The 10936-nt window shown below is 37.2% G+C and overlaps 1 protein-coding gene across 2 annotated transcripts; it reads right to left on the bottom strand.

Annotated features, from left to right (window-relative positions):
* Nucleotides 1-3217: 3217 nt before the first annotated feature.
* Nucleotides 3218-10690, bottom strand: LOC137958966 (uncharacterized). 2 transcript variants are annotated; one of them, XM_068806196.1, is made up of 8 exons: nt 10157-10690; nt 9129-9326; nt 8736-9008; nt 6929-7031; nt 6658-6776; nt 5394-5564; nt 4506-4796; nt 3218-4379 (listed from the first exon to the last, which is right to left on the bottom strand). In XM_068806196.1, the coding sequence occupies exons 1-8, from the start codon at nt 10442-10444 to the stop codon at nt 3885-3887; spliced, it is 1938 nt and encodes a 645-aa protein (XP_068662297.1). In that variant the 5' UTR covers nt 10445-10690; the 3' UTR covers nt 3218-3884. The 2 variants fall into 2 exon arrangements, with proteins under 2 accessions (XP_068662297.1, XP_068662296.1); XM_068806195.1 differs by having other exon boundaries at nt 3218-4796.
* Nucleotides 10691-10936: the final 246 nt, after the last annotated feature.

Raw genomic sequence — 10936 nt, 5'->3', positions numbered from 1 at the left:
TTGTCTTGAGTAATTCTTCAACGTATTTGTCCCTCCCCTTAAGTGTCATCTTCACTATCAAATTTTCTTGTTTTTGGAGTTGAGGTGGGGGTGTAAAAGATCAAGACTAAGATTATATCCTTGCAATGGAGATTATCAAAATTTCTGTTTATAAAGGAACTGTTAAGGAGCACATACCTCTCCATGAGCATGTTTTGCAGTGTCTAACAGTCATCCAGCAAGTATATAGGCAATTGTTTTGAAGGAGATAACAATTGCACACAGAACACCTGAAAATTATGAGTCAGATAAGTTGCATTTAATCACAAATAAAATAAGTTGAAGATAACAAAACTATATAGGGGAAGAAAAAAACTGCTTACTATAATCATTACATATACTGTCTTGCAAATAATGCAGCCAATGCAGCCAAAACTGTTGAATGTTTCCAATATAAAGACCAGATATGAAGTTTTTGCATAAAAACCATCCAAGTGGTCTCTTAGCCACTTGGAAATAGAAATAAGGGAAAATTCAACTGCACTTGTCTGTATGTGTCAACAATCTCCTCTATTACTCCTTTTATTGGCTTCTTGTTGTAACTTGCTAGCCTCAAAACTTCCTGTGTCAACGTCTTGACAATACTGTAGATGAATATTGTTCATGATGTGCATGGCCTTAGAAGAGACCCAATATCAACAGAAAATTATTATTCACAACATTAGCATTGATTGAAACAAATTGCGGCATCCCAAGTTGTTGACAACAAAGGAAATATTTTTACTCCACTACTCAAATAAATTATTTGTTTTAGTCCTAATATATTAAAATGAAATCATTTGAACTATAGTGGTGCTTTATGAAGTTAAATAGAAAATCTATGCCAAGCTAGAGAGCAAGGGGGTATAGAATGCAAGTTCAACATCAATATAATCGAAGTCAGATCTTAGATATGATTTTGCCTGTCTCACAAGGCTCAATCTACTACTCAAAACACACAACCAGAGGCAACCCCAAATGCAGATGGGGTAAGCATCCAAAGTCGGTAGTCAATAAACATACAGAAGATGAAACTGATTTGATCTTTCCCTACCTAATGCTCTCCTAGGCATATGACACATGAAAACCCTTGACTAAGTGCTGAGTCCCCATCAGCCATGCTTTATTGCCTGACCTTGTCACCTCCATGCCAATGCATAAGATCTAAAAAGCACCACCACATCCCAAAAAAAAAAGGTAGAGAAGAAGGATTTTCAACTATACTAAACATTAAGAGCAATTATAGGTGGGTGCCGGTTAGGTTCAGGTCAGATTTTTGAAAACCAATCCCTGCCCCATGAACCTCATCCAAAACATATCCTCATGAAAACCCATCACAGCTTTAGAAATCCATCCCCATCCCCATCCCCATCCCACCCCATGACAGGTTTTGCAGGGACAGATTTCAAGTCAAGTTCATAGGGTGGGGATAGAATATAAAAAATTGAAATTACATAAAACTTACAATATTTTGTGGTAACAATCCATATATATCATTTTCGTAGACCTTTAAAGACAAAAACAATAAAAAATTCCCTTTTTTATTGTTAAACTTACAAATCATTTTTAAAATACACCATATATGTGAATAACACTATTGATCGAGTTCAGGGTCGGAATGGGAAAACCAATTACCGCCCCATATCTGCACCAGGCTTTTTTCCTCACCCCTTTCCTGCCCTGTGGGGTAAGGACAAACCCCATCCCCACTAAAATCGGGTCAGGTCAGGTTTCTCGTTTAACCCAACCCATGCCCACTCCTACGACCAATCATCAGTTTCTTGTAGCTAGACCCTATGACATGAAGAAATCAAATATATTTATCCTAGTAACTAGATATCTATGTTCCTACTTTCACTATTAGCTACCAAAGGTATACGAAGATGTCCAGCATGATTGAACATAGATATGAAACTTGCTTGATCATTCATGTGTTCCTTATAATTGATCCTTATAAATACTCTAGATAGTTCATGCAGCACTTCAAGATTTAAATTTTTCTTAAGCAAGCCTCAACCTCACTTGATAATGCCATCCGTAGTTCTTAGAGAAGAGAATTAAAACTTGACCAAGAAGAACTTGTGGACTTACCTGAACAAAGCTTGGGCATGGAGTATAGAAGCAGCCAGGGGCTTGAGAATGTGATTGTTTCGTCCACCAACATATGAAACACCTAATTTAAATATAAATAATATATATATATATATAATACAAATGTCTCCAAATAAAATCTTGGTCTTCTGTTTTGAAGTTTTTGGTTTCCGGCCCATAATTACATTCATATCTATATACAAATATAAATTTGCATTGCAATAACATTCTCTATAAAATCCAAGAATAACAAATAGAAGACTTAGCAAGAGAGAAGAGAAGAGACAAGAAGAGAAGAAGAAGATTGAGAGAGAAGCTGCTGCAGACAAGAAAGCATTTCATTAAGGGGGTCTGAGATCGACCCCTAATCTGGTTTTATAACTCATTTTATCAATTACCCTAAAAAGAACAGATTGCCCCTCAGTACATGGATGCCCTAAATTATAACACAGCAACTCTATAGTTTCTGATTTAACTAAGACTAATTCTCTAATTTCAGACTTAACTAGGACTAATATCAAAACTATCCTAAACCTCTTGAGGGACATAAGTACATTATATAAAATGACATAAATACCCTACATTATAATTTCTAAAATTCTTATATGGACAAAGCATTTTGCATGATCTGATCTTAATTGCCATACAGTGAACACCATGGAGAAGGCAATATTCCCCATAAGAAGCTATTGCAGCAGCAACAAACGAACTTTTATGGAGCATGGTTTGCAAGCATTCTATATCATGCACCAAGCAAACATAAAAAGTGAAGATCCTGCTTAAAGGAAAGAGCCGCCAGAAATTTTAAGAATGGACTTGTCCCTCTCCCCTTCTACCGAGGAGGTCTGTCAAGCATTGGCATTTACAAATGCCAATGCGACATAGAAGAGCTTCACAAGGAAAAGATTCAGCAATTATAAACCAATTAAAAACTTAAAAGTTCTTCTAGCAATCTCTTGGATGTATGACATCATTTAACTGTAAAAAAATCTGGAAAACAACTAGAACAGATAGATTCTATAAAGAGTCAAACTCACATTGCCAAGTAGTTTTACTCTATACATGAGAACAAAGAGAAATAATTTAGATTGGCTACTGTTCCTTTTGCTTGAAATTTGGAGGAGCTTTGCTACTCATAACACAGTAGCGCAATAAATGAAATACATCAAAGTTGCATGATCTTAGGGAGTCTTTACAAAGTGCAAAAAAGACCATAATAATACTTGATTCAGTAAGATAGTACATGGGTTTTTTTTCTCTCTAGTTGGAAATAAAAAAGGGAATTTCTCAGAGAAGTGATAGTAAGTTAAGAATCACCTCCATAACTGAATTGTTTACTTGAAAAAGTGGGATTGGCTCTGAAAGCATCCCACAGAGTTGCCTTTGGGCAAATTCTCTTGCTTTTGACATGATCTTGGCCTCAAAAGGGAATTTGTATTGACTGCATCGATATAGATTTACGATAGACTTTGAAGATTCAGCTGAGAAGATGAATACGAATAATCAGGTATATCCTTGAAATGCATTCTTGTGAAGGCATCAACATAGACGATCCTCTAATGGCGGACACCCATAAACTCAAGCGTAAGAAACTTAGCATATAAACTGAGAATCGTGCGTGGCTGCTGAAACCACACGCAACGAATACCGAGTTGAGCAGAGAAGATAAATGAAGTAAGATTTGTGAAGGACGAGTTTTAGATGAGAGAGATTTAGAGGGACCAAAGTCTCCTCGGCGGCGGCGGAGAGAACGAGGAAGACTCCTGGAAAATCTTTCACATTACAGCTTCAGATACATCTGCATCCTTTTCATGTTCACAGAGTAATCTTTCCATCATTTTTTTATACATGGGCATATAGTGATCGTTTATCATAGTCCGAGAGAGGCGGAGTTTACTGTACAAATGCCTCGGTGTTTCATATATTCCTACTTTCTCCTGCGCGGGGCCATCCTCATCAGAGTTCGTCTCAGATGGTGGCAACACAACCATATGCATGATTTTACCTGGAGGATAAAACCTCTGAGTTTCTGAAGCAGAGGATGTGGGCTTCTTGTTTTCTACTGCATCTGCTATGACCACCTTTTCCTCTTCTATAATTTCCTTGGCAACTTGGGCCTCTTCTTCTCGGGCTTGTGCACCTGATTCATCTTCTTCCCTGTGAAGCTCCTTCGCGAGTTCATACCAAAGCTCTCCTTCAGTCATTTCTTCAGCTGTCGATGTAGTGATGACCCTATCAGCTGGATTGACCTCATCTTCTCCTGATGTTTCCTGATAGAACATACCATCAGTATCAGAATAGTCATTGACTGACTCAATTATCACCGAGTTGGAGTTTCTCCTAGATATTAGGGAAGTAGCTGGCCCATCCTCCTTGGAATTCTGCCATGGACTTACAGAGCGTCGTCGTGCACCAATACAAGACCATGAAGAGAAAGATGAGCGGGTCCTAACAGCCTGAGCTACATTCTGTGCTCGCTTCATCACAGTATCAGAATACTCATTGATTGACTCAATTATCACCGAGTTGGAGTTTCTCCTAGATATTAAGGAAGTAGCTGGCCCATCCACCTCGGAATTCTGCCATGGACTTACAGAGCGTCGGCGTGCACCAATACAAGACCATGAAGAGAAAGATGAGCGGGTCCTAACAGCCTGAGCTACATTCTGTGCTTGCTTCATCACACCCTGGGATCAGATCTCAAATTAGGAAAAATGACAAAATCAGCAGTAGTGAAATGCTACTCCTAAACTGGATCCTCATTTCCTAGTAAAATATTAAAGCAACCAAATCCTTTCCATTAAGAAATTGAAATGTAAAGCAAAATTTTCATAAACTAGGAAGACAATTATGCATTGCTTGAGTGGGATTAAACATGCAACACAGCAAGTTGTCAATAGAACAACTCCCTTGACTTTTAGGTTACTACAAGCTAGAACATCCATGCTTTGATATTTCTTTTCAGCAATAATTCTTCACCACTTCCTCCAGTGAACTTCTATTTCAAGAACCATTCCACTTTCAATTAAAAATGGACATAATGAATTATGGACAGGACAATAGCAGAAGGATACAAATTGTTTTACAGATCCTCATGGCTATTCAGAATCGATATGTGCACACTTAACATTTAATATCTGAACCACACGACAGTCAAGCACGATAGAAATACAATAAGTCATGCAATAAAGTTCCAATTGGCAGTTGTAAGATCAATAGAAGCCACATATTTTTTATCTTTTATGACAAGATTTCAGGTATATCAATAGTCCTGCAGGTTTTACCTGAGTGTGACGGGAGACGGGGCGAAGAAATGCACCTGCAACTCTTGCTTTGGCAGTAAATATAGATGGCAGTCGGGACCCTACAGCAGATGCAGAGCGGAAAAATACATTAACAAATCTAGTGCGCTGAACTTGATCACGTAGGTCACTCAACCATGATGATGATGTCACCTGAAGAAATATAAATTTAATATATGTCAGGCCAAAAGTAGGTTTATAATGTTCCAAGGTGTTTAAAGAATTTGAGATTTGGGTGAAAAAAGAAAAGAAATAAAGAGAAGAAGAGCTTGGAGAGGAGCAGCTGCTGCCTTGGAGTGCATGCCTCAAAAAGGACACCCCCTCTTATTTTACTCGGGGGTTTAAATGATTTTTTACATAAAGACAAAAATGCCCCTCAAGACATAAACTTAAATATCTCCTAGAATACACCTCTAAAATGAATAAAAATTGAACCAGAGGCATATGAAGACATTGCCTACCTAACAGACATCATGTAAGATAAAAACATAACATACGAAATAACCAAAATACCCCTAAACTAATATTTTAACATATCTAATATCCAGCTATTTGTATTTTTCTTAAGCCGATTACACCTCTTTTTTTCAAACTATAAGGAAATTTAAATTTGAATCTATCTTTAAATAAGGTGCACAATAAATATTGAAAAGCATTTTGATGTTAACTTTAAGCATATTTCTTCTGCCAGTGGATCAGTGCAAAACTTCAAAAAAAAAAAAAGGCGAATTCATTACGGCCAAAGGCCAAGAAAACTGACAACAGCTAAGAAGGGGAATTGATCAAAACAATGAGAGGTCAGAGGTCGACCCCATCCTTAGCTAACTTGGCATGCCCGTAACAACTTGCCAAAACCAAGCTTCATTTGCAACTGAAAGCCAGATACAGTAACAATTTTTTTTTTTTTTTTTTTTTTTTTTTGAGAAAGAGATTAACATAATCCATGAAGCATGCTATACATCAACATCAGAGTATTGTTCTAAGTATGTAAAGGTTAGCAACATGAATCCTCCTACTCTGCTCTATTCAAGTGGAAATCATGTTCTAATGTTTGACAAAGGATTGAACCAGTTGCCAACATTTGCCGCTCTCTTTCCTGTCTTGGTAACGGCACATAATGCTAACTAAAATAATTAGTATTAATACAAAGTAAGGCACGTTAACATGAAGAAGCTGATAATAGAAACACTACCGAAAACATCAATTTGAAGCGGTAATATGAATTGAATAGAACAAATATGCATACCTCAGACCGGAGATCATCAACAGAAGCAGCTGAAAATGTAGGGACTAGATCAGACCCGTTTATTATTGTAGTGATGAAGTGTTTTCCCGATTCTGCCAAATCCCATGTCATACAGGCAGCTGTGGACATCCAAAGACCATCAGGCAATTGATAATGCATTTCTGTTTTCTTCTACCAATAAACGGATGGAAAGGTTGAGAACAAACAACTAAGGAAAATGCCAGGAAACAAACAATACTATATTATTTGATCTTCGTGACAGAGAACATGCCTGGAGCAAATGCAACACATGTGCTTGAAGAAAACTGCTCCCGTTCTCGAAGAATGTAAGTCAAGATTGCAGCAGTACCACCTCCCAGAGAATGCCCAACAATCTAACACATAATAGAGTACCATTACATTTTATATGCACATTCAGATGTGGAACAAATTTTAAGAACTATGCAGAAGCAAGTCATTCAATCTCAGACACAACACTAAACTAGGGGGGAGGATGAATATAGCTCAGCAAAAAATAAATATTAATCAAAGGGCAAGCTGTGCACATGACATGGCCAGGCGAAGAGACCCTTCAAATTGTTACTTTTGTCTGTTCTTTAAGTTTACAGCTATAAGTGAGCATCTGAATATTGGAAATAAATAAAATATCCAACCAAAAGAACACTGGTATCAACTCGTACAGAAAAATTTAGCTATCTGATCTAGCTTGAGATAGGACTCACAAACATATGAAGCTGAATCCAATTATTCAATAATCAACAAGATAAAGAGTTTTGAAATTTTAGTCCAAAGTACAAAAGAAGTAAAAAAAGGAGTATGGACCTATTCACCCAATTTCTAGTTTAACTATAATATTTGAAATAAATGACTTAAAATAATTTCTTATTATTCTATTTATTTCTTATCTCATGCATGCATGATTGATTTTTTTAAAGGTACATAATTGATGTTCATTATATATATATAGGATAATGCTGATGCTTTTATTGATTGAAAACTTCAATAAGATAACAGTACAGCAGTAAAATACAACACAGGATTCAATTTTCCTTAAAGGCAAAAGGGGGAGGAAAGAGCCATGAACCGAGGACACCCCAGGGACCCCCTAGATGTTCATTTTATATGTTTTTCTTATTTCAATAATATTTTAATGATAAAACAGAATAATAGCATTCTTGTAAATTAATGTGACCCTCCTACCCCATATAAAAGAAAAGAAGAGCTTAGGCTTATAGGATTTATTTGCTTTGGGGTTTTATTTGAAATGTCAACAGAGACACAAGTTTTAAGTACATAAAGTTCTTTATTCCTTTAATACAACAGTATTTTGTTCTATAAGTAAATTATTTTACTTTAATACAACAGTATTTTGTTCAAATACTTCATTCGCTTGCATCAGATTTCAGGTATTCTAATTCAAACTTGAAATACAACTTTTTCTTTTTGAATGTTGAACCCTTCAGAGATCAGAGTTGAACCTAAGACCTCATCTCCTCTCTCTTCTTCTGCAATATAAGCATTAAGCCTGGTTCAACACACGGTAAAGAAATCTAACACAAAGCATGAAAAAGATTGCTCACCACCCATGTGGACAGCTCTACAGCCGTTCAAACCTCTACAAGTTCAAATCTTATTAACTCCTTTGTCTCTTGAAAAGGTTATAATATCCTTAATAAATTAAATCTACTCTTCCTATGTCAGCTGACATGAAGTCCCAAAGAAAGCTGCCACTATTCAACAGTTGACATGAAGTGCTGCAACTTGCTTACACTGTTTTTGCAACCAAGGGAAACTTGTAATTGCACAAAAAATAGTACTTAAGTTAGAGAAAATAAGAAGAGAAATAAAGATGATCTGAGATAAATCACAAGACTTAGGCTTGCTTTTCAGGAGAAAAATTGTTTTTTTTCCAGAAAATTTGTTATTTTGTTGTGATTTTCGAAATAAATTGTTATTTTCTCCTATTGTGATCTCAGTCACAAATTTTCTTAACTTCAAATCTATACATCATTAGCCAGGGCAGTAGATGTGCAAATGAGGCAATTACTTAAACGTACATACAAACTGATTGCTCATACCTTAATTTGGTAGTCAGGGTATTCATCGACTGCCTTAAGAAGGCAAGGAATTGTAAGCTTTGCAATCCAAAGAGCTGCAACCACCATACCACAATGTGCATAGCCTAGAACTAAATTGCTAACTCCACCTTCATCTAAAAGTAAATGGTGGAATGGTACAACTGCACCAGTTGCTGCTGTGAGGGTATCCTTGATGCTGTGTGTCCCTCGAATTAATAGAAGAAAACACTTCATATTCTGATCCCGTATAATTGTAAAAGCAGGTTTAAGAAACTGCATGAAAGGTGACAGTTTTTAGCAAGAAATGTTATCCAAAGTCAATAATACAAAAAAAAATACTTCAAAATGAAAACATTCTTCTAGTAGTCTGCTGTATTCTAAACAACAACATACCCCTGCTTTAGGTTCTTGAAAAAGAACATCATCCTGTGAGTATCCAGCAGAGTCCAAAAATACTGGAAATGGCTTCTTCGAGAAGAACATACAGAATGTCAATAATTTTAAATGGTGAATCAAGTCAGACATGATTTCAGGACCTTTAAGCTGCACACAATCACTTCCTGCATATAAACTGGCAACCTGTAGATTACCCTGTAGAAAAAAAAGAAAAAGAAAAAAAAAAACTCAACACCTGAAAATTCCACCATACTTACATGTTGAAATAGTTCTTCAAGTATGCAAGGAAATAAATGAAAGAATGATAAGCAATTTTTTGCAGCTTTACAGCAAAAGAGGAAACTGGTTTTCAATCGTAAATGGAGAAGACCTTGAATAGAAGCCATGGCAGTTTAATAATAGCTTATGAAGAAATCAAAATGTAAATTATTTAAGTTGTTCTTAAGTAGATATTTTTCTGAAAGCCAGTTATCTCTTAGAAATTTTCCACTTCTATGACCACATAAGAATATGAGAGTTTAATGATAAGTAAGTTAAGAAACTTTGGGGCATATGCTCTCCTCACCCGCACCAGAAGGGGCAAAAAGTTTTGAAGAATGTCAAACCTAATCAAAAGTTATGATGTTCACATGCAAGGTAAGTCATGGTTGCATAAGTTAATCAATCAGAAAGATACACGTCTATTAGCAGAAGGATCCTCAAAAGTTACACCTTCAGTAATATTTACAGTTCTATTCCAGCCGTTCCAGTCTTAAACTCATGATTTGGTGAGTCCAGCCTAGTACAAATCCACTCATATTCCGAAAAAGAAGCTATATTGCTCTAACAAACGGGAGAACAAGGGAGTGCAAATAGAAAATCAGTCTTACAGTCGCTTTTCAGGATTAGAAAAGAATAAAAACATGAGATGCAGCATATTACTACTCCATCGACCCTCTGATCCGACACATTCATAAAAACATTGAACACAGTACTCACAATCCAAATCAGAAAGCCCGAATCAAAATCCCAGAAGCATTCCTTACCTGTCGCCGCATGAGATAATTAATCCCGAAAGCCAAATCTCCAATTGGCCATTTACCAAGCGTCTCCGAGTAGGTAAACCGAATCGTCTCCGACAACGACGCCATAAATTCAAACCACGTCACCGGCGCCAGAGCGGGTCTCCGAGCAATCGTCCTCCGCCCAGACCGATTCGGTTTCAGAACCCCGTCAGGATCGTCATCGCCGACCCTAGCCGACAATCTCCGAGTAAAAAAAAAATACAAAAGAATCGCGGCGCCAGCCGCCGTGGCCACGGTCCCGGTGGCCATCAGATTACCAAAAATTCCCACTCGTTCACGAAAAACCCCGAGTCCAGAAACCGGCGATATCGACGAGGACAAACATCTCCACCGGATCAAACCACGAAACAGATCCGCAGCCAGAGGTACGGCAGTCGATCGAAAACTGGAAGAAAGCAATGTCGAAATTGACTTTATTTATTCTCCGAGGATGGACTCTGTTGAATTGTAGCGAGAAATCGTGGACAGTTGCTTTCGGCTTTTTATCGCCGCTTGACAGGCTTATAGCACGCCATAGCAGATAAAGTACGCGGACGACTACATTCTAGAAAGTTAAACAAGCGGCGCCATTTCCTTCTTCCCCAAAACGGCTCCGTCTTTTGAATTATTGATTAACTAGTCCTAAACGTCTGTCCAACAGGATCCACAACTAGGCTTGGGTTTTAGAGGCATAGATGAAGAGAGAGAAATCAGACGATTCAATCGGAGTCTTTGGTAAATTTCTAACCTCTGTGACAAGAA

Source organism: Aristolochia californica, unplaced genomic scaffold (genome assembly GCF_029961685.1).
Source record: "Aristolochia californica isolate CCGP_79_NKW_82.1479 unplaced genomic scaffold, dmAriCali1.0.hap1 SCAF_3, whole genome shotgun sequence".
In the NCBI taxonomy this organism is placed as follows: domain Eukaryota; kingdom Viridiplantae; phylum Streptophyta; class Magnoliopsida; order Piperales; family Aristolochiaceae; genus Aristolochia; species Aristolochia californica.
Note: the sequence above shows the minus strand (reverse complement) of the source record. Positions and strands in the feature narration are given on the sequence as shown.

Coding starts and splice junctions, on each gene's coding strand:
- LOC137958966 (XM_068806195.1), bottom strand. CDS start 10,444: ATGGCCACCGGGACCGTGGCCACGGCGGCTGGCGCCGCGATTCTTTTG. Junction 7,032..8,735: donor ACCCTGACTACCAAATTAAG/GTATGAGCAATC, acceptor ATTATGTGTTAG/ATTGTTGGGCATTCTCTGGG. Junction 6,777..6,928: donor ATGTGTTGCATTTGCTCCAG/GCATGTTCTCTG, acceptor GGATGTCCACAG/CTGCCTGTATGACATGGGAT.